Raw genomic sequence first — 24,933 nt, 5'->3', positions numbered from 1 at the left:
AAATTAAATAGAAACTGGTTCGGCAGGCCCCTATAAAACTCGATGGGAGGGAAATTGATACTTGTTTCACTTCAATACTGCTTTGTTTCAGCTTTTGTTAACACTAACTAAAGCTAAATGTTCACCAATAATTCATAGAAATAGCAGCATATGCACAACAATTATAAACTTGTATTATTTATTCATTTTAATTTACACTGTTTTAATTTATACCTTTGCTTTTATTCCTTTTAAGAGCTACTCGAAAAGTACATGAAGATGGATGAAAATTAACAGCAAAACTGACAGAATTTTATTTTCCAGTAGTCAAGAGTATATCTCTGTCTTATTCACTACATGAGTGTTCATGACGTCATATCTTTTATTATTCACATTCCAAAGAACAATTAAGTATCTATTTCTTTGATATTCAACTATGGTGTTATTGCTCCATAGCTAGGTACGAGTCATAGATGAAGTGATTAATTGCAGCACTGTTAACAATTAGCAGAAAAGCCTATCGGACGAAAAACACAAAAATGAAAAAAAAAACATAAGAGGACACTCTTTGGTCAGAATCAAACAAACAATTGTTTAGTCCCCCCCCCCCCCCCAACACAAACCTCAAAACCTTCTATAGAGCAAAGTTATAATAAGATATGCATAGAGGATTAAACTGTCCAAATAAAACCCAGTAAAATAGTAATGAATATGGAAGTACTTTAATCATAGTTTATATAGTATTATATATAATAATACTACTACTACTAACAACTCACTGCAGCCCCAAACCGTCAGAGGCAAAAACAGCTACGCACTTTCCTCATACATCCCAATCTATACAAAGCCTCCGTCTTTACACCATCCCAAGAAGTTCCCATTTTCCCTAAATTTTTCCACCCCCATTCAGGGACGACCTGGTTCTCTGTTGGCCCTAAACGGTCGCCCGACAAGGACAATCTTTGGTAACTTGCCATCCTTCATCTGCAGAACGTGTCCTAGCCATCACAAACTATCTCTCATTATAGCCCTAGAAAATGTGATTAACTACATTTTTCGTACCGCTTACTGTTTGAGATACGGTCAGTCAGTCGGGTAGTTTACAGTAAACTATATGCTATAGTAATATATATATATATATATATATATATATATATATATATATATATATATATATATATATATATATATATATATATATATATATATATATATATATATATATATATATATATATATATCAATAAACTACATTTTCGTACGGCTTACTGTTTGAAATATGGTCTGTCAGTCGGGTAGCATACACTACATGCTATAGTGTATATATATATATATATATATATATATATATATATATATATATATATATATATATATATAGTATATATATATATATATATATATATATATATATATATATATATATATATATATATATATATATATATATATATATATATATATATATATATATATATATATATATATGTGTGTGTGGTATATTTAAAAAAAAGAATATAAAAATTTAAACTTACCGGCAGCTTCTTTAGATTTTTGCTTAATTTCATCATATACATGATCAAATTTCATTTTGTCATCATCTTTGTCAATTGTTGAGTAAATACCTAGATTAGGATTACACAAATCGGCTTCTCTGTTTTTCAAATCTGTTGCTTTACTGCAATATATATCTATAAGAAATACATTATGTTATTTTCAACATCTTTACCACATATGCGGTTGCCATTGAATTCATTGAATATTTCTAGATACAAAAATCAAATCCTTTTCATAATAAGGAGAAAACAAAATAGGAGAAAACGAAATAGGCTGTTGATCACTACTACTACTACTACTACTGATACTGTTACTAAAGCTAAAAAATGAGTAAAACTTGAGGAAGGCTAATTTCTTATTGTTTTGTATATTTTTTTTTTGGTGTTCCAGAAGTTGGATTTCTTTGAATTTGCTGACAGCTGTTATTTTGATTGCATACATTTACCACCGTAAATTACCACAAATAAGAATGGGGCAACAGCCCCTTCAATCACCCTAAGGCCTCAATTGTCTTTTTTCGATTTACTGAAAATCATAAATTTTGAACAGTGTTTTTTTTTGTTACAGCATGAAAAAAATATATATATATATATATATATATATATATATATATATATATATATATATATATATATATATATATATATATATATATATATATATATATTTACTAATCTAGCTTGTGATGATAAGCATGTTTACATTAGACACGTATGCGGATTCTAGTTTAGTTCACCCAATATAATTTTTTTTTAGTTTAGTATATTCTTTCATGATTTAATTATTTAATTAAATTTATTACAAACATTTAATTATTATTTAGTTTAGTTTATCTAAAATTCATTAGTATAGCTGTTTAGAATTTTTAACGGGCTTTGTAATCCCCATCATTCCTTTTGATTCCATCTAATTTAAAAACACAGAACATTAATACATAAAAGAAACTTTTAAAACATTCATTTCCAGTTTTAGCAACAATCTCTTTAGTTCCTAAAATAATCAATTAGATTGGGGGATAGATAAGTGATTCGCCAATTGAGTTGTGAAGCGCAATGTGAAATAGTCTTGTACCATTATTATTTTTTCTTATTAAATTTTTTTCTTAGGTCTGTTGTAAATGGAGCTTATTTCCCCACCACCTCTTAGATGCAAGGTGCAGCAGTCTTTTGTCTTACGCAAAGTACTTATTATAAGATGGTCTATATTATATATAATTATATATATATTATATATAAATACATAATATTATAGTTAGAATTTGATAATATTATATATAAATAGAATTTGCTATACTACAAGCTCCTGGATGCTATAAGAAGTTCATCTTTTTCCCAAGAATTTCATTAAAATTAATTAGATGTAAAGCGAAGAACTGAATGAATTTCACTAGAAAAGATAACTGCTTCCGTTATTTAAAGTGTGTCCATGATAATTCAGGGGGAAGACATTTGAGATGCAAATCAGAGACTGGTAAACGGTCGCTTATTTATTACACTTAGAACACATTTTGAATCCTATGCACTTCCTTATTTGTTTTTTTTTTCCTTGGACTAGGAACTTCTGTTTCTCGTTTTTCATTCTTTTTTAGGAAGAGAATGTCAAAATAAATATGAAATTTCAAGTCCTTAGCTGTTCTGTAGTTAATGCGTTTTGATTTTTTATTTGTTTACACAATGGCCTTACTTCAATGCTTTTAAAAACACTCAACACTTTTATATTCTCGTTTCTTTACTTCTGTGCTTTCAACACTGAAAATGAATGTAAAAACATAAATTATTTTACATTCAACAAACTTTACTCCAATGCAATAAAAGGAACGAAATCTGACAGTACAAAGACGTTAATAGAAATTTATAATTCGAAACACGCCGCTTCGATGACACTTTCTTTCTTATGGCGCTACTTGCTTGGTCAATATAATGAAAAAGTTGAAAAAGTAACTCTTAAGTTATGAAATATGAGTACTTGAGACTTTTTAGGCACTGGAGGCTTATGAATACCAAAGCCAATAGTGAAATTGAATTATTTTCTTACTGAAATTATAAACAGAAGGTCAAGTCTGGCAGTGGTGTCTATCCACAGAAATTAGGGGAGAGGGATCAGAAATGTATTTTTCAAAACCTAGGGAGGGGGGGAGGAAGGCAATTTTTTTTCTTCAAAAAAGCTATTTTTCCATGAAAATACCAAAGAAAGGTTATTTTTTTTCTAAACCTATAAGGGGGAAGGGGGGTGTTTTTTTTTTGGGGGGGGGGGTGGCATTCCCTCTGACCCATTCCCCCGAATGACACCATTAAGCTACGGCTCCTGATATGAAACTTTTCGCTTGGCCATACCTCCTTTTAGAAGTTTAGGGATGACATTAAGACGAACCTTTATCAAATCTTTGGTCCTCCTCATCATGGCTGCAACAAGCCTTCACTTTATCTAAGTTACATCCTTTGCTTAGATCATTTCTTATCACGGTGATTGGCGTTGCATTATTCAATATTTGTGAGGTGTCCTTTTCATTTGACATTACATAGCCATTCTGATAAGAATATACCGGGTTATCAAAATGATGGCGCTCTAAAAAAGAGAACAATTTATGGTGTATGCAACTAAACATGGCAATGGAGTTCTACATTCGAGTCTTTTTTCCGGCGGGAGATGATAACAATAAAGAAAATGGATAAAAGTGCCAAGGCACATAGGAAATTTGTAAATATCGGGGGGAAGGGGTACCCCCCAAAGGTCCTCCTGTATATATCCCTGTTTGACATTTTCTAACAGGACCGCGTGCAACAGCATTAATAATTAATTAAATATGATGGACCCAGGGCCAGAGAGTGCGCAAAGGGGAGAGGTCCTTTAGGCCAATGACCTTCCCAGAATCTTGTAATGCTTACGAGTTTTCAACTTAGTTCACCAACTTATGATTTTTTTTCGAATTTGTCCCCCCCCCCCCTCTTCTTGTAAGTACTGCATGCGGGTCTGCCAATAACAAAATAATCTCTGGGCTTCTTCTGCTAGATAGTAGATATATTCGTATTATCTAGATCTTGCCCAAGTCTAGAAGCATTTGGTACCTTTGTCCCCCTATCCAAAAGCCATGGATCAATCAAATAAACCAACCCAGTACTTGTATGATATACTTCCTACCGCTCAAGTTGTTCATGCATTGACGCACTGCAAACCGGTTTCGCTGGTTTCTTTCAATTTAGCGTGAGAAAAGACAAAGAGAAGTGACAGAATAGATGGGGATTATATACTTTGGGCTATATATTGCTCATTAGGGGATGAGGTGGGATAAAGTATTTGGACAATGTGAAGTCAGAAAACAACTATAACTTCACAATATCAGAATAACTGTAGCTAACACATTTCGCATGCGGACCCGCTGTACTTTACCCCCCTTTCTAATGTGTAAATATATAGCCTAAATTTGCTTCTAAAGAATTATATTTTTAGCCTACTTAGGTATATTTTTATTAGGATTAACCTAACTTCACTTATTGAGCGGTAGGGGGCATATCATACAAGAACCACCAACTCATTTAGAACTCAGTAAATAGTTGTTTATCTTAAAGAAATAGCCATTACTACAGGTTATTTGTCTGAATAATGTCTCCCTGAAATGTGTGATTGTGGTCAGGGACCACGCAGCTGAGAGCCATTTTGAATCGAAGAAGTATAAACGAACAACTTTGTCATTATTATATATATATATATATTCCGTAACTAGGTTAAACTAGGGGCAGATGGGTGTCTTCAAGTTCTTATCTCCACTCTTTTTCCTTCTATGGACCAAAATCCTGAACTGGAGCCAATCCTGAGAGCCAAAATCCTGAGTTTTTGTTTTAAGCTTCTGGAGCTCCTCTTTCTCTACTTGTAAGCTTTGTTGTAAGCTTTCTCTGTCGTAAGCTTTCTCTGTTGTAAGCTTTGCGAAAAGAGGTCCCACCTTGAAAAAAAAAATAATCCCCAGAATCCTGTTTCAATCTTAACCAGCACCCGTTAAATCTTACACTCTAAAAGAAACAGACTTTCAGCAAGACGGGCTTCATTTTTATAAATTAAGACAACTATATCTAAAGCTTTTCAAGTAAGGATGGGGCACAATATTAACATAAATACAAAAATATATTTTATTTCTCAGACCCATCTGTCAAATTTACACAAATCACCACTGTAAGAAAGACAGCAGCAGCAGCAGCAGCAAAAAAAAAAACAAAAAAAAAACGGAATAACCATCAAAGAAAAAAAAAACATTAGAGGCATTGGCACCAAGAATACTACACTTTTATATACAGCCCACGGTATGAGCCCACGGGAACATAACATTTGAAAGATTACGACACGTTCTTAGGAAGATAACCGAGACAGTTCTCAAAAAAAAAAAAAAAAAAAAAAAAAAAAAAAAAAAAAAGTGTCATCTGCGATCACTGGTACATTTAAAAAAAAAGAAGTAAAAAGCAGGCGATTGCTATGCCAAGTATGTCACAAGAATAGAAACCAGGATTGAAACGACAAACTGTCTGTTCTAAAAAGTATTTTCAATAAAACTCCCCTTTGTCATTGCAGAATCCACTGGGATAGCTGTCAGAATACAAAAAAAGACTTGAAACGCACAGCGTTTCCAAATAATAGTAAGGTTAACGATTGAAACTAACCGTTCAATAAATACCCATAATTTTAGATGTGACAGGTGTAAATCAGCCAAAGATCCGTGACCATTCTCAATAGTTTTATATTAAGAAAAAAAAGATGAAGCATTTAGGAGAAAAAAAGAAGTAGCCTACTACATACAAAAGACAATACAAAATTACAAAAAACACAAAAAAAACACGAAATTATATCGTGCCAACCTACAAAAAAAAATGGAATAAATGAATCCGTTTGAGTGTTTCTTTCCCTTAATATAATTTTACAAGTTAAACAACAAATTCTAAAATTTCTTGCTTTTATGAATTATTTCGCGCTTGGAGATGATTATGTATCAACATTTCTTCTTTTAATTTATAATTTTAACACAGAATTCTAATATGTCTTTATTTGTATCATTAGGGGCTGTTTCGCACTCACATCAGCAAAAATAATAAGGCTGTATTTACATATTTATAGTATTAGCGTCAAGTTTCACAGAAATTGCTACTAGTTAAAGTGGTATATTTAAAACCCCAATTGGCCTACTATTTAAAGAGTCCCCATGTGGAAAAAACGTAAGCATGACTTGGACTAACTTTAGTGTCTTAAATGTTTCAGTACATCCGATACATTTTTTCCTGAAGAACCTATGACCAGTTTTTCTATCAACCTGCCAGAATATACATAGCAGGTTACCCTGTGTCGAAAATAAGGAGTCAAGAGCATGTATTACTTATGCGTACACCAAATAACAATTTAGTAGCCCCCCTTCCCTCAAAGATACCGCTACACCATGGGCAGGGCAATACTGTGTTGTCACAAAGTTTTGTCTAGCCCACCAGTGGGATTTTTTTTAAAGGGTCAATATTTCATAAATTTCAGAAATCCTATACCTTAACCACGTGTATTTTTTCTTCTTAAAAACAAAACTGCTTTTAAAAGCATATTTCTTTCTCATGATTATCTGCCTGCTAGGCTTTCTACCCTTAGTAGGTCTAGACCTGAAAAAACGGTTTTGCAATAACTCAGTCGTCAACACTTATCAAAGCCTTAAGCTCTAGTAACAGGAAGAGTCTTGAATACCGAGGTTTGTTCACATGCTTTAGTAGTAGCTTTGTCTCTGTATGCATGTGCGTATGTATATGTGTGTGTACATTTTTGCGTTCTGAAAATTTTTTAATGCGTAAATGCTTTTCATCTTTATCTTGACATATTTTAATGAGTTTACTTGAATAGTACTTACTTCCTTACAATTTAATTCATAAATTAGGTTAGCCCCCCTCATATTTGCTTGCCTTTTTTCTCGAAAATTAAACTTCTGGTTCTGCGAAATAGTAACGATGATACACAAACGTAAACATAAAATATTCCACCGGGAATCCTAAAACAGAGAAAGGTCTTACCGCAATAACTATAGACGCTCGGCGGTCTTGGTACTTGGCAGCATGTAAACATAAACAAAAAATAAACAAGCTGTAATATAAATGGATAGTAGGGATATCTATTGCCCAAGATTTGATTTCAATTTAAACTACCAGTTCTGATTTTCAACCCGAGGCCCTCCCTGACAACCAAAAGCACTCAAAATGGAGCTTCACCTGACAATAATAGAAGCTAAAAACTAGAAAGGACAAGTCTTCGCCACATAAACGTTAAGCGGGGATTCAAAACGAAGTTAATGTCACGAACAGTAATACAACAGAGTACATATAAATATATATATAAATACATATATATATATATATATATATATATATATATATATATATATATATATATATATATATATATATATATATATATATATATATATATATATATATATATATATCAACTCAAAACCTATTTAACTCATCCCCAGCTTAACTCAGCCCTCATTCAATTCTACCCTCGTCCAGTTTAACGTTGTTCAACTAAAGCCTCATGCAACTTAACACTCATTCAACTCGAGCCCCGTTTAATTCAACCCTTGTGCAACTCACCCCCCCCTGTAATTCATCCTCCTTGAAACTCAACCCCCATATAACCCAGCCCCCGTTTAACTCAACACACGTGCAATTCAACCCTCACTAAACTTAATCCCCATGCAATCCAACCCCCCTTTAACTCAACACTATTTGACCGAACCCCCATTCAAATCCAATCCATTCAGCTCAACCCTCCTTAAGCCAACAATTTACCTAGAAAACGCAATTTAGCCGATTTGTCAGAAGTGATAAAAGTCGACTCGAATGAAATGATCTTTTTTCATTGAGTAATTCTTATGAAAGTGTTTTTTTTATGCTTATTTAAAGCAAATTTATTTCCCCCTCTAAAAACAACAATTTATCCTTCTATCTTTTCATGTCCAAGGTCCAAACACACTTGAATTTCATGGTTACAGTAATGCAGTTCAGTTGGGGTTGAGTTAAATGAAGGCTGAGTTGCACGGGGTTTGTGTTGAATGAGGGTTGAGCTAAACGGAGCTTGATTTAAACGGGGCTCAGTTAAATGAAGGTTCAATTTCACGAACTACTACTACTACTGCAAACAAATCACTGCAGCACCAAGCCGCATGAGACCCACACAGCTACACACGCTCCTCTTCCATCCCAATATATTCAAACCCTCCCACTTTACACCGACCCAGGAAGTTCTTTCCTTATGACATCCTCCCAACCCATTGAAGGATGACCTACTTTTCGCTTGGCCCTAAATGGTTGGCCGGCAAGGAAACTCTTAGCCATCTAGTGCCTAGCCATCTAAACGTATCCCTCAATAACTTCTAATATTCTAATCTTGGTTCCCATACTTATCTTCCTATCCTTTTAGACGTTTTTCAACTGTGAAAAACACTCTGGGGCTTAATTTTACCATCTCCACTGCACCCAACGTCTTTACTAATGATTAATTAAAAAAACGAATTAAATAAAATTTGCAATTAATTAAATTTGCACTTTACTAAAAAACATAAATGTTTTTACTTTTATTGCTTTAATAAATCAAAAAATATTAACATTCTGATTAATAGTCGGTATATGTATATTAAACTGACAATGCACATTCATTTGCATTTTTTTCAGTAAAGTGCAAATTACGTTCTGGCTTCAAAATATTGAGATAGCCATTTTGTTCGATGTAGTTAAAAAGTCCGGAAACTACATTTTTGAGGATGACACTCCCCAGTGATTGGAGGATGGTGTTGGTTATCCTCCAATCACTTTCGACTATTAAAAAAGGCACAAGCCCTTCTAATTTTTAATCGAATGAGCCCTTTTCGAAGTTTTTACATCAACACTTCCTATAAAACCTTATCTACCCCCGGAGCATAACTTATAACACGTGTCCTGATTACTCTTAGGGGGTTATCATCCCCAACGACCCAATTCCACGAACTTTTAACTACGTTGAACAAAATGAATATTTTAAAATTTTGATTGCATGTGTTTGGGGGAAAGGTGGGCGCGAGAGGGGGGTTAGTTGCCTTCCAATAACTTTCAACTATTAAAAAAGGTACTAGCTTGAGCTAGTACCTTTTCAGTACCTTTTACGAATGAGCCCCTTTTCAAGTTTTTACGACAGCGCTTTCTATAAAAACCTTATATGCCCCCAGGGCATAACTTACAACACCTGCCCTGAAGACTTTGGGGGGAGTGTCCAGCTCAAACATACAGTTTCCGGACCTTTCAACTGCGTTGAAGAAAATGGCTATCTCAAAATTTCGACAGAATATGTTGGGGGAAATTGGGGGCGTGGAAGGGGCGCTATTTGCCTTTGAATCCCTGTTAGATATCTAATAACGCAGAACCCCTTCGAATTTCCAATCGAATGAGCCCTTTTTGAAGTTTCTACGACAAAACTTTCTATAAAAACCTTATATGGCCCAATGGCATAACTTACAACCCTTGCCCTGAGGGATGAGTGTGTGTGTGTGTGGGGGGGGGGGGGTTGTCATCCTAAAAGACCTAGTTTCCAGAATTTTCAACTACGTGAACAAAATGGCTATCTAAAATTTTTGATTGGATGTATTTGGGGAAAAGATGGGCGTGGGAGGGGGGTTAATTGCCCTCCAATAACTTTTGACTATTAAAAGGGCACTAGCCCTTTGAATTTCCAATCGAATGAGCCTTTTTTGAAGTTTCTACGACAATACTTTTTATAAAAATCTTATATGCCCCCAGGGAATAACTTACAACCCTTGCCCCGAGGGCTATGGGGGAGTGTCTTCCTCAAAAACATAATTTCTATCTGGAAATTAGCTACGCTGAACAAAATGGCTATCTCGAAATTTTGATTTGATGTGTTTGGGGAAATGGTGGGCGTGGAAAGGGTTTTAGTTGCCTTCCAATCACTGTCGACCATTAAAAAGGGCACAAGCCTCTCCAATTTCCAATCGAATGAGCCCTTTTCGAAGTTTCTACAACGACTCCTTCGATACGAAGTGCCCTGGTCTAAAACCAAAAAAAAAAAATAATACATCGTGCCAACATCGTTCTTTACTTAGGCAGCGCTATTGCGCTGCCTATGATATTGCCTATTTAGGTGAAGCTTTCCGCTTGTTGAATCTTCTCGTTACCCAACATCACCTTTTCCCCTTCACTTATTCCTAGTTTTAGCGACTAAGTCTTCATAACAATAATTTTCAAACCTATTCTAGCACCCAGAAATCGCGAAATTTCTAAAAGTTCATTCATTTTGCTAGTATTTTCATCTAGGATGCTTAAATCATCATTATAATCTAAGTACAGGAGAGTTTTGCTTCCCAACTGATTCAGGGTTCGCCCATTGCCTTTCTTGTGCTCCTTATGACTAAGCCAAAATAATCCATATAAATGGGGATAGAACGCAACCTTGCCTGGCTCCTGATTTAATACGAAACCAGCTAATAACCTCATTTCCCATCTTAACCGCAGCAGTGTTATTCCCGTACATTGCACTAATCACTTTAACATATTTAACTGGTATAATATACAAGGATAAGACCTTTACTAAAGCTTCTTTATTAGCTGAATTAAACACTTGATCATAATCTATAAAAATGAGGCATAATGGTGTTTGATGACTCAAGAACTTCTCTATTGTTAATATAAGAGTGAAAATTTGGTCGGCGCATCCTGTACCCTTCCTGAAACCTCACTGTTCTTCTCTTAAAACTTTATCTACAGCATCTCCTACGTCCAAAAAGTATCATCATACTAAGTAATCTACTGAGTACAGAAAACATGCTAATGCCTCTATAATTACCACATTAACTCTTATCGACTAGTTTAATTAGAGTTTTCCTAAAAATCAACAGGCACTTCCCCTTTTAAAAAATCTTATTCATATCTTCAGTAACTTATCTCTAAGCTCGTAACAACTATATTTAAGAAATTCATTTACCCCAATCAGCACATGGGGCCTTATTATTTTTAATCATTTTCATATTATCATTAATTCTTCCTCACAAAATGAATATTCCTTCACATCCACGGTGCCACAAACCTTTTCATTCTTTTCTAATTTTTTTCCCCCTGTAACTATCACGGTTTACCACATTATCAAAATGTTTTGCCCATCTGCCTTTAACTCTTTCCTTTTGACTAATAGTGGCCCGATTCCTATCTTCAACTGGGACAAGTCCAGACTGACTGTCCCCTCTCCATTTATTGACATGCCAGTACAGTATTTTATTATTATGCCGTCTGGCTGCATCTTCCAGATCTTCGGCAATTTTATCCATGGACTCTAGTTTACACTTCCTTAATTCATATTTTAATGCTTTCTCCACTTTCTTTACACTCCTCTTGTTTTCCTATTATCTATCACTCAAATAATTCTAGTACAAGCCCCTCCTCCTCTAATAAACATAACAAATGTTCACTAATATTTCTAAGCACACCAAATATATATAAATATAATAATATATATATATATATATATATATATATATATATATATATATACCTCTTTTCTTTACATTCCTCTTGTTTTCCTATTATCTATCACTCAAATAATTCTAGTACAAGCCCCTCCTCCTCTAATAAACATAACAAATGTTCACTAATATTTCTAAGCACACCAAATATATATAAATATAATATATATATATATATATATATATATATATATATATATATATATATATATACCTCTTTTCTTTACATTCCTCTTGTTTTCCTATTATCTATCACTCAAATAATTCTAGTACAAGTCCCTCCTCCTCTAATAAACATAACAAATGTTCACTAATATTTCTAAGCACACCAAATATATATAAATATAATATATATATATATATATATATATATATATATATATATATATATATATATATATATATATACCTCTTTTCTTTACATTCCTCTTGTTTTCCTATTATCTATCACTCAAATAATTCTAGTACAAGTCCCTCCTGCTCTCTATTAAACATAACAACTGTTCACTAATATTTCTAAGCACACCAAATACATAGAATATAAGCAATAAAATTCTAATTTTTCTGAGCTGAACACATGACATAATTTTAAATCGGGTAATGGAGCCATTCAAAAATGCCACTTTTACCACATTGAAGGTTGTTTTTCATTTGGTTCCATCCTTTACAAACTTTGAGTCATTAATCTTCTGTCATGGCTCAAAAAGAGTTAAAATAGACATTTTCTGTGAATTTAGCAAAGAAGTTGTAAAGAAAATTTGTTTCTTCAATTAGTTTTCCCAAATGATTCCACCATATCCAGAATAGTTGCTAAAAAACTGTACAAAATGAAACTATACTCCAGAGAGGAAGAAAATACAGGGGAACTCTTCTTAAATTCTCCTTTGGCATCGTGTATTTCATTGGTGCACTGACTAGAAACAGTGGGGAAGAAGAAGAATACATTGCATGTCAAGACAAGCATTAGTTTGAATAACATTGAACATGTTCAAGAATACACGGATATCTATTTTCTTAGTGTCTAATTTAACTCCAAAGAAAGCACAAGAAATATAGTTTAGAAATGTCAAAAATATATATAATTATATACAAAGCTTAATTATTGCTTACTATTAGGTAACGAGTAAAAAAGTCGACGCTTTATGTACCTACCAATATCTTGAAATATAAGAAATATTACTGGTAACAATGGGTAAATACGGGTAAATTTCGGATAACAATTGTTTTTCAAGATAGGATGATAAAAGAGAAAATAGATAAGAAAAGAGAAATAAATTTCTCTTTTTAAAATAAAAAGAGAAAATACAAGTTACTAAAGAAGAATAATGAGAAAAACAAAATAGAAAAGTCTTTGAAAAAATTCAGTTTTTCATGTTGTTTTTTTTTCAGTTTAAAAAGCAATGCTTTCAAAAAAAGCAACGTAACAGAGTTACATTTTAATTATATATAATAAATTATTAATATTAACAAAATTAATTAATATAATAAATAAAAGCCTGTTTTCATCTTAATCTCAAGAATTAAAACTCAGCTATTCGTAAAGGTGTCACAAATAATATACGAATTACACTGTTTACACAGCTAGTTTACTTTGCCTTAAAGAAGAGACTTGTGAAATAGAATGGATCCACTCTATAGTTAAAAGATAATAATATAGCTATTAATAGATATAAATATAGTATAAAAATAGTTTATAGAGTTAACTATTAAAGCTGGCGATTATTTTGATTCTATACTTTATTCGTATTTTTTCGCCGTTTGGAAACGCTTATAAAGTCAATGCTTTTCTCTGAATTAATCTCTATTCCATGACTGCATTATAATTTACCAAAAAGAGTATTATTCCAGTTGAACAAGAATAGAATCTACTTACTTTATTAGTATTTACTTATTTTGGAAGAAATTACTGTTGTGTTTACTTACAACAAATTAAGGAGCACATTTAAATTGTTTTGACAATAAACAAAGAAAAAAATTACATAGTCTTCCACCAAATAAAACTACCTTATTATTTTATACTCAATCCAGAAGTTATTATTTTTTTTATACAAAAAGAATTTATGACTTTTATACAAAAAAAGTTTAAATCTTGAATTTCAACTATTTCGCGTTTAATTTCATAAACATGGATAATTTCATAAACAAGTAAGACACTTACCACCCTTCGGATCTGCAATATAATGTACATGTGCCAGTTCCGTTTTCAAATGACCAATTCTACGCCTATAGTAAACAAGGGCAGCGCATGCCATCGATACAATGAGAATTGCGATAATTAATCCCGCCACAAGACCCCCAACGTTTGGGGGGTCACTGTCACCCTGGACTTGTGCTTCGTCACGGGATATGGCTATACTTGGGATGTCACAGTTGTCACCTAGAAAATACACTCTCTCAGGAGAATCTTTTCCCGTTTTATACAGAAGTTTGCAGGAGTCAGCATTATCTTTTGTTGACAGCATCATGAAACTACGTAATGCTTCTTAAATTGGATACGACAAAATTCAAGATGAAATTTGATCAACCCTCTGCATTGGTTAATCCATTTTTATGACGGGATATTCGAGAGTATGAGCTATTCTGACTCCACAAAACAAATTGTGGAGCAGAGTCAAAAAGAAAATTCACGGCTCATTTTGGTTTGAACATTACAATCATCTGGTAAAGGAATTGCTCAGGCTTATTCTTATTTTTATATCATTAAGAATGAAGAACATTCATAATTACATTTTAATTTGGATTTAATCAAACCAACTAAAAGAAAATCGTTTAGTATTCGAAGGAAATTTTTTTTCCTTTTTAGGCATAATACATACCTTTCGTTTAGAAGTATCCTTTTTAACATACCAATCGTGTACCTTGAAGGCAAAATATAATCAAATATAAAAAGTGGATTTGGTCAGACTTACTGCTGAAAAATGTCCCGCGCGGCAAACAAACATCAGATATACTTTTTTATAGTCAAGTCTAAAAGGTAGGTTGTATACGCTGGTGCGCACTTAGCAAAGGAGGCTCCATGTAAAATAGTAAAAATAGTAAAAAAGAAAGTAAAAATAGTAATAAACAGTAAAAAAGAAAGTAAAAAATAGTAATAAATAGTAAGGCTCCATGTAAAAGCATAACGAGAAAACAAAGAACTCGGAGCAAATTTACAATCAGTCACATAGCTGCATAGACTCTATAAATGGGGGATTGTCGAGACTGGTCAAGAAAAACCTAAAAAATGTACCCTAAAATGCAAAAATGCATTTCTTTTGTAAAGTTGAGCCATGGAGCCACCCCCCCATCCTGAGCGTGGGCCTGTGTTTCCCTATTGTCACATATTTTCTACGTTTTAAACTGATTTTAAACGAACTGCTTTTATTAAGGTTTGGAGTTACTCTTAAAAAGTAACTTGATTTAGCAAGTCCACCTGATTTAACAATATAGAATGCAAAAGGAAGATTGCCACATCAATCGATTTACTGTCCCAGAGAACTTATCTCCAATATTTCAACACCATCTTTAAAATAATAAAGAATGATATGTTGACACTGTAACCTTTTTTTCTTTTTTCTCATTTTGTCTTTAGGGATGATCACACAGGACCAAAGATCGTATATATTTATGGGATGGCTTGTCTGAACAAAATTTTTTGGTCTTTTGTTTTTATAATTAGCGATAGATATCAGACTAGACCCAAGTGCCACTTTCCATTATTCTGTGATATGAAACAAAATTGTTTTCCTTAAGAAGGTTAAAATGATCTCAGCTGAAAATTTTGAGACAGGCAATCAATTTAAAAATATCAAACATTTTAAAAAAATTTCAAAATGTCAACAACACGCTGTCACGCGATGGTGCCTAATGACCCTTGGCATTAACACGGAATCCATCAAAATGACGGTTGTCTAGACTGGTGTAAAATACATTATAGCCATTACCTAATATTGAAGAAAAGTTACCCCTCCCCCACCTCCAAAAATAAGAAATGTGTCAAAGAGTCGGAAAAAAACCCAGACAAGTTGACAAAAGTTGAAAAAAGCACCTCCATATTGGAATAATTGGGATGTGCCCGATCAGCATATAAACGTTAAATATATGATCCGAGAATACGAAAAAGAAAAATCATTATATTTCAGGAGGGGTTGGGTTTCCCAACAATCCCCTCCTCTTTCGGCTGAGCCTGACAAAGTATCACTGAGCAAACTTTGATTTTTTATATCGGCTTTGCGTTCAAGATTCTTCTTACGTAAAGTCAAGTCTGTGATTTCTTGTGATTTCCATTTACAATATCATAGTATTCAACATAGGTATATAACATACAAACATAGTATATACCCAACATAGGTATTTAACAAAGCATTTAACCTACGCAACAAATCAATTTTACATACGAGACACGAAATCTACATTCAAATAGTGGATAATGTCAACTCCTTAGGGGGAAGGGGCCAAAACAAATAAAACCACACGTCCCTGTACTTTTCCCCCAATAGGGTACCAAAGACCTGGGTTGAAAACAGGAGCTTTTAGACGTCATACGATTTCCCTTTGGAGACTTTTTATACCCCCCCTCCAAGGTTAGGCCAGAGAATAATGATAATTCTTAGAGTAAAAAGAGGATCTAGAGTATTGCAACCCCTTTGTTACTTACCACTGAAACCAAAACGACATCTGCATCCATCTGCAGAATGACAAATATAATTGTCGTTCGGGCACTCACATTTTTCCATACAATGAACTCCGTAGTAACCTTCCGGACACACTGAAAATAGAAACACATTATTTACATGTGTATAATCTTATTCTATATTCCTACTTTTCCTTACTAGTGCCAAAAAGCAAAGATCCATATTCAGATAGAACTCTCTATTTAGCATAAAGTGTGCTCATCAAATGCAATTAAAGTTGACAATGCTTTTTAAACGGCAACAAGCATGGTTCAAAAATCATTTTTAGACAGCATCAGACCATAGGCCCATTATTTTTATTCCATTTTTTCTCACTTTTAGGAAAAAATTTCGGACAGCCAGCGGTAATTCCAAATGATAACAATTTCCCCGCGAAATATATGGTTTTGAGTTAGATGCACCTTATATGGCTATCGACCATCCTGTAGTGACTGGTGACGCCTAAAGAAATCCCAAGATGTATCCTTACTCAGTACATGAAATTTGTCGTCATCTATAGACAATTTAGTCATTTTAAACAACAACTGCTCATAACTTTGTTTCATTGCATTAGGTTCTCACCACAATGAGGCTTTTAGTAACCAGGTCAAAAGTCCTTTAGACCTAAATTACGGAAAGCAGCTTACTAATTCCTATGCCCTTTGAAAACATAATTTAAAATAGATGGCATGATAGCATTTTCATATATATAAGTAGAACAGTCATGCACATTCTCGACCAGATATATATGTTTATTTCTTGTAACTGTTTATTTTTGGCTCTAGGGAGGAGGTGGAGGTAACACATAAGATAGACAAGGACTGTCTCATGTTTACTTCCATATATACTGCTGATCTATTTTCCTGCTCACTGGTTTTAACGAGTAAGGATCTCACTACTGATACCTTGTGCGCTCACAACTGATACCTTGTGCGCTCACTACTGATACCTTGTGCGCTCACTAATGATACCTTGTGCACTCACTACTGATACATTGTGCGCTCACTACTGATAACTTGTGCGCTCACTACTGATACCTTGTGCGCTCACTACTGATACCTTGTGCGCTCACTACTGATACCTTGCTCGCTCACTACTGATACCTTGTGCACTCACTACTGATACCTTGTGCGCTCACTACTGATACATTGTGCGCTCACTACTGATACGGAGGTAGCATCGTACATTCTACATCACCGTCTTTAGATATCATTAAGTTTCTTGGATGCGAAAATCAGCAGGCTGTTACCCAAAATTTAGAACCAGAGAGACTCAACCCAACTACCGAAGAGCTGAGTTTCCGTTTAGCTGTTGTTTTCTAGACTTATTTTCATTCTGGATGGTGTTCGACCATAGCTAAAGATTATTTCTCATTTTATTAAGCTTGTATCCATCCCAGATGGTAGGAAGAATGTGAGTGCCAATTCTTCAATTTAAAAATTATCTAAAGTCCTTTGAAAAATCCTCAAAGGACTGGAATACGTGGCAATTGGGTTGGCTATTTTGGCATAAAATATTTTTTTTTTTGCGATAGATAGGCAGGGACGGATCCAGAGGGCGAGGAGGTAGACCCTACTTCCCCCCAAAGGAAAATACTTTCTCTGGCGCCCCCATTCCGTTTTTTCTCCATTTTTTTTTCAAAGAAATTTGTCAATTTGATCAATTATTGGCACCCTTGTCATATCCTCTCCCCCTAAAAGGTTTTTTTCTAGATCCACTTTTGTAAATAAGCACGTGAGATGTATAAAAAAAATTCTGATCCATCATAAAGTTGGGAATGCATGCAAGCATGTTCAAGGATGTTCAAGGATGATCAACTTCAAGGTTGATGGATTTACTTATTTAAAAATTGATTTATGATTTCTCGTCTTATATTTCAAGTTTCAAGTCTATCAAAGTCTTAATACCGAATAATAAAACCAGCCGCTTCTCAGTTTTTCCATAATATACATTTAAATGTTTACCCAATGAAAAAATGAGATTCGTATAAACATTGTTTTTTCAAACACAAAACCTTTAGGTATCGCCAGACCGATTTGAACGAATTTTTTCGATACGCGAAATAAGACAAGGAGGGAATTAAAAGAGCGCGTATTTTCATAGAGGTCAAAAGAATTTATAGACTGCTGGTCACTTTATCAATCCAAATCGATATTTCGGTGGAAATCAGCAGATTCGCAATATGATTACGGTAAAATTGGTAAAACGGAAGTACAAGTGCGCTGAAACTGGAAAAACTACATCAAAAAGTTGATACTTCATTCTGTAACTTTAAGGTCTCAACTTTAACAACATAGGCCTATATGTATATATATATATATATATATATATATATATATATATATATATATATATATATATATATATATATATATATATATATATATATGTATATATACGTATATATATATATATATATATATATATATATATATATATATATATATATATATATATATATACATATATATACATATATATACATATATATACATATATATACATATATATATATATATATATATATATATATATATATATATATATATATATATATATATATATATATATATATATATATATATATATATATATATATATATATATATATATATATATATATATATACATATATATATACATACATATATATATATATATATATATACATATATATATATATATATATATATATATATATATATATATATATATATATATATATATATATATATATATATATATATAAATAAGTTACTGAAGATTATGAATATGATTTTTGAAAAAGGGGAAGTACCTAACGATTTTAGGAAAACCTTAATTAAGCCACTTTATAAGAAAGGTGATAAAAGTGAGTGTGGTAATTATCGAGGCATTTAGTCTGGTCTCTGTAGGTAGTATATTATTTAGTAATATGATACTTTTTAGACTGAGAGATGCCATCGACAAAGTTTTAAGAGAAGAGCAGTGCGGTTTTAGAAAAGGTAGAGGATGCGTCGACCAAATTTTCACTCTTAGGCACTTCTTAATAATTAAGAAGTGCCTGAGTTTTCAAACACCTTTGGTCCTCAGTTGTATAGATTATGAGCAAGCGTTCGATTCTGTTGATAGAAGAGCTTTAGTAAAGGTTTTATCCTCGTATGGTATACCAGGCAAATACATTAAAGTGATTAGTGCTGTGTACGACAATAACACTGCTGCGGTTACGGTAGGAAATGAGGTTAGCAGCTGGTTTGAATTAAATCAGGAGTTAAGCAGGATTGTGTTCTATCCCCCTTTATATGGATTATTTTGATGGACTTTGTTTTAAGGAGCACAGGAAAGGCAATGGGAGACCACGGAATCAAATGGGGAGGAAAAAGTCTCCTGGACTTGGATTATGCTGATGATTTAAGCATCCTAGATAAAAGTGTGAGCAAAATAAATGAAGTTTTAGAGGTTTTGCAAGTTCAGGGGGCTAGAATTGGTTTGAAAATTAATGTTAGGAAAACTAAGTCACTAAGGCTAGGAATAAGTAAAGATGAAAAGGTGACGTTGATGACAGTGGTCAAATATGGCTCTGAAGCATGGACGCTCGGAAAAGCGGATGAAGATTTGCTAGATGTTTTCCAGAGAAACTGCTTAAGGATTCTTCTGGGTACCCGGCTGACTGACCGTACTTCAAACAATAGGCTATACGAAAAATGTGGTTCAATACCGCTCTCTCGGGCTATAATGAAAAAAAGGTTGAGGTGGCTAGGGCACGTTGTGCGAATGAATGATGACAGATTGCCGAAGATTTTTTTTTTCGACCAACTGTCTAGGGCTAAACGGAAAGCAGGTCGTCCCCGTCTGGGGTGGGAGGACGTCATAAAGAAAGATTATGCGTAGCTGTGTTGGCCTCAGGCGGCTTGGTGCTGCGGTGAGTTGTTAATAGTAGTAGTATTATATATATATATATATATATATATATATATATATATATATATAAAATGCAAACTAAATGAACAATTTAGGGTATTTTAGGAGCGAGTAAAAAAAAAATCTAAAATTTTGTTAGTGAAAGTAGGCCTAAAAAAGTCCTGCCCTTTGTATGCCTACGGTGTTCGCTCAAAAACATGTTTAGGTAAAATTTTGCTGCTTTAAATACTGTAGTCGGCTGCAATATTTCAATTTGTTCAAAGATTGCTATTAGGAAATAAAAGAATTAGAAGTTAAGAAATAAATATTAAGAATTAAAAATTGTTAAAATCAATAAATATTAAGAAAAAAAGGAATACTATTCCCCAACAAATCTACAACGGAAAACAGTGATAAGATATAAATCATTATTGTCATTTCAGTCGATTGAAAAGAGTCCAAGCTTAACTTTTCTTTTTATACAAATTTCAAGTTATTAAATACAACACCAAAACTTAGGGCAAGCACAAAGTAAATTGCCGCAATTACTACCTGAACGTTCAAAAAGCTGTAGGCATAATCATTTGTAGTAGACTATCAAAACTACAAGAACTGACACTTCAGAAAAGGAATATTAATACACTTGAACGTATTTAAATGAAAAACACCTTTCAGAATCGGGCAATATACCTGAATACTGCCAAATAATTTGAAATAAAAAACAGCAATGATATCTTTTGATGGAAAAGTAACCTTATCTTTCAATTATCATATTTCAATTGCATTATCCTTACCTTATCATTCCCTATTGCTAGATGGGGATATATCACACCATTTTGGTGCTTTTGAAGCGGTTGTGCAATGGATTTTTTAAACTATTGTATTTTTCAAAACAATTTTTTGCAAGAAATCGCGCCCTCGGCACATTTTCGCTCACAGAATCGTACTTTCTGCACATTTTCGCTTAATTGGCTATTTCACACCACTTCATATCAGGCATCTGAAACTGCACAAGCCCTCAAAATCGAAGTTGTATACAATAAATACTTTGGGACCGGCAATAGATAATTTCTTAGACCACACTGCTTTTCCATTTACGAAAAATTTAAGAGGGAAATACAGTTTAAATTTAAACAAAGTAGTGACAACGAACTAAAAAAAAAACAAAAAAAAAACAACAAAACATTAATTAATAAAACATTTCGAATATTTCGACTCCCCATCGGGGAACCTTTATCAACGGGGGAAAAATGGAATTTTTTTTAGTTAAATCCTCTGTAGAAAAAGATAAAAAACAACACAACAACAGAAAAAAAGAACAAAGACAAACAAATAAATAAAATTCATAAAACTCAATTGTGTTACAGTGGGGCAGTATTATTTGAAGTTTACTAGGATGTGAGCTTTGTTTATTTGTTTGTCTTTTGTTCTTTTTTTCTCTTGTTGTGTTGTTTTTTGTTTTGTTTTTTTCTTTAGAGGATTTAACTAATGTTTTTTCTTTCCATTTTTTCCCCGTTGATTATGCCTCCAGGACGTGGAGTTGAAATATTGGGAATTTTATGTTGCCTTTTTTGTTTTTAGTTCGTTGTCTCTGCTTTATTTAAATTAAACCCGTTTTTCTTTCTTAAATTCTCGGGACCGACAATATTTTGCACCGCAGAAAAGAAAGGTTTTTAGCAAACCAATAACTCTCATTTTTCAAGAACAACACGATCTGCTCGACTGGACATTCCAAGAGGGATCCAAAAACACATGAAACACTAAAAGATGTAAAGATATAATCATGACAGTAAGTCGAACTTTAAAAATTATATCATTTCTTGGCCATGTTCTAGTTGATCAATTCAGAAGATCTAAATTTATTCTTTAAAACTTAGTTTTAGCTCTAGTCATTACCTTTCGGGACAATAAAGTCTATTTAAAAATGGATTTTTCTTAATATAATCAAAAAAGATCTTATTGAAATATATTCAAAATGAACCTGATTGATGACTGATGGAGAATGGATCTGTTATAATTTTTATATGAGCTATTTTCAGTTTTGTCATTTTTATTTATTTATTATTATATATTTTTTATTATAATTATTATTGTTTAGGTCAGTAGTTACTGGTACCACTTAACAAAATGTAGAAAATGAAAATAGCAAATCAGAGATTAATTTCGATGTACTAACATTCCCGACATTTGGGGCCCATCCAGCCTGGAGGGCACCGGCACTGCCCGTCATTAGCCCTACATGTTGCGTTCTGGGTGCAATCACATTTTTGAGCACATCCACCTCCATATGTACCCTCTGGGCATGATTGACTACAATCCTCGCCGAGCCAGCCAGGAAAACATCTGCATTCCCCTGCAAAGTAAAATAAATAAATCCAACAAGAAAAATAAGCAAAACGTCAGCTAAATACTCACAAGACGATTCCTAAACACATTAAACTTATGTTATGGTCTTTTTTTTATTTTATATTTCTATTTATCTATTATTATTTTTATTTGAGTTATTTTTTATTTATTTATTATATATATATATATATATATATATATATATATATATATATATATATATATATAAATATATATATATATATATATATATATATACATATATATATATATATATATATATATATATATATATATATATATATATATATATATATATATATATATATATATATATATATATATATATATATATATATATATATATATATATATATATATATATATATTTATTATAAACATTATTAATTTTGATTTGATTAAATAATCATTTTAATAGATCAGTAGTCACGTAGACTTTATGACAAACGCAAACCCTCATAGTTTTTGTTCAGTGGGAAAGTGTTGTTTATTTTATTTAATTATTTGTGAATGTTAAAATAAAAAGTCGAGGTTTAACACAGTCCTATAAAAGCTTAGAAATACCCAAAAAAATCTAACAGCCTATGAGTAAAGCTGGGAGGGAGGAGGAAGAGGTATTGAGACGCTCCTGTCTCAATACCTCTTGGTCCTTTTTTGCCTCTCTTAAAACAGTACGAAAGAAGCCATTACTGATTTCAGGCAAGCTACAAAACTTTCTATTATATTTAAATAATAATAAAACTATTTAAATAATAATAAAACAAATTTATTTTATAACAATAATATACACACCATGAAGATAAAAAAAGATATAAATAAAGAGAGACAAATGCCACAAATTAATTTGGAAAACACCAGCAAGTCCAATATTTTATCCGTCACGTTTTCTATATAATCTTGTTATAAAATTTTCAATTATATTCTCTTCTGAAGATAAGAATATAATTCCATTAGCTTGTCATCAAACTTACAAACTAAAATTGGATCTAAATATCTCGAGGAAAGAGCAACGGCAAGATTAGGACATAATCAAATACTTCTTCCTCTAAGATACCCTAAGAGCTAAACATAATCTGTACTTCAACCCAAAATTGATTCAGCAGGATTATACATGAACTTATTACTTGTTTGACGTGTACCATTACGAGCTAAGTCGATTTCATGAGAAAATCGCCAGAAAGTACATGGAAACTAAGTCACCAAATAAGATTATCCTCAATGTCAGAAGACCAAACACCCTTCGAAGTTGAATATGAATACAAATTAGACAAGGGGACTTAGCAGAAGTCGGAGAATGTCCAACTTATCTCAGGAGTAGCAAGTCATGGGTTACCTTGTACAATTTTATACTGCTTCAGAAAAGAAAAGAAGAACTGATGAAACAGTTTCAACACTCTTCAAACGGACATAGAAACGCATTGTCAAATTCAGACTCCAGTGGAACTTAGCAATTAACAATATGCAGAAAACCCAAAAATAAATTCCAAGTATTCTAATGATTTACCAATGTCGCTTTTCCCAGTTAATTATGACCCAAAACTACCTCAAAATAAATTGCCGTTTATTTCAATTTTTTTTCAATTTAATCGTCACTAATATTTTATCAGATCCGGATAAAATTGACGAATGGTGGGCTGCCCACTTCAAGAAACTATTAAATAGACCGAAAACTAGTGACCGAGAAAATGTACACGGTACCCCCTTTTTACAGCTCGACCTCAATACAGACAGGCCAAGCTCTGCTGAGGTCACATATGCAGCAAAAAATCTAAAAAGAGGACAAACTCCTGACATAGAAGGAATCACGGGTGAAATGCAGACGTATTCACTGAGCACATGCCTGTCTGTGTGTTTTACCCTTTTCACAAAAATATGGAATGTTCGGAAGGTTCCAAGCGAATGGACCAAGAGGATATTACTGAAAATCTTCAAAAAGGGAGACACAATGTTATGTGATAATTGGATAGGTATCAACCTTCTGCC

The 24,933-nt window shown here is 32.9% G+C and overlaps 1 protein-coding gene across 1 annotated transcript in view; it reads right to left on the bottom strand.

The window, feature by feature from the left end:
• Positions 1-24,933, bottom strand: part of LOC148948734 (uncharacterized) — an 82,508-nt gene that overhangs the window by 14,417 nt on the left and 43,158 nt on the right. Inside the window, exons 4-8 of the mRNA XM_089095006.1 lie at positions 22,760-22,936; positions 16,689-16,799; positions 14,211-14,429; positions 3,907-4,101; positions 1,515-1,670 (exon numbers count right to left, since the gene is read on the bottom strand). Coding sequence (XP_088951132.1) covers positions 1,515-1,670; positions 3,907-4,101; positions 14,211-14,429; positions 16,689-16,799; positions 22,760-22,936 — 858 coding nt within the window. The remainder of the gene's footprint in view (positions 1-1,514; positions 1,671-3,906; positions 4,102-14,210; positions 14,430-16,688; positions 16,800-22,759; positions 22,937-24,933) is intronic.

The sequence above is a fragment of the Artemia sp. Qi Xiang Cuo genome, chromosome 9 (genome assembly GCF_049724085.1).
Source record: "Artemia sp. Qi Xiang Cuo chromosome 9, ASM4972408v1, whole genome shotgun sequence".
In the NCBI taxonomy this organism is placed as follows: Eukaryota; Metazoa; Arthropoda; class Branchiopoda; order Anostraca; family Artemiidae; genus Artemia; species Artemia sp. Qi Xiang Cuo.
The sequence above is the reverse complement of the archived record's forward strand: the minus strand, read 5'-3'. Positions and strand labels throughout refer to the sequence as shown.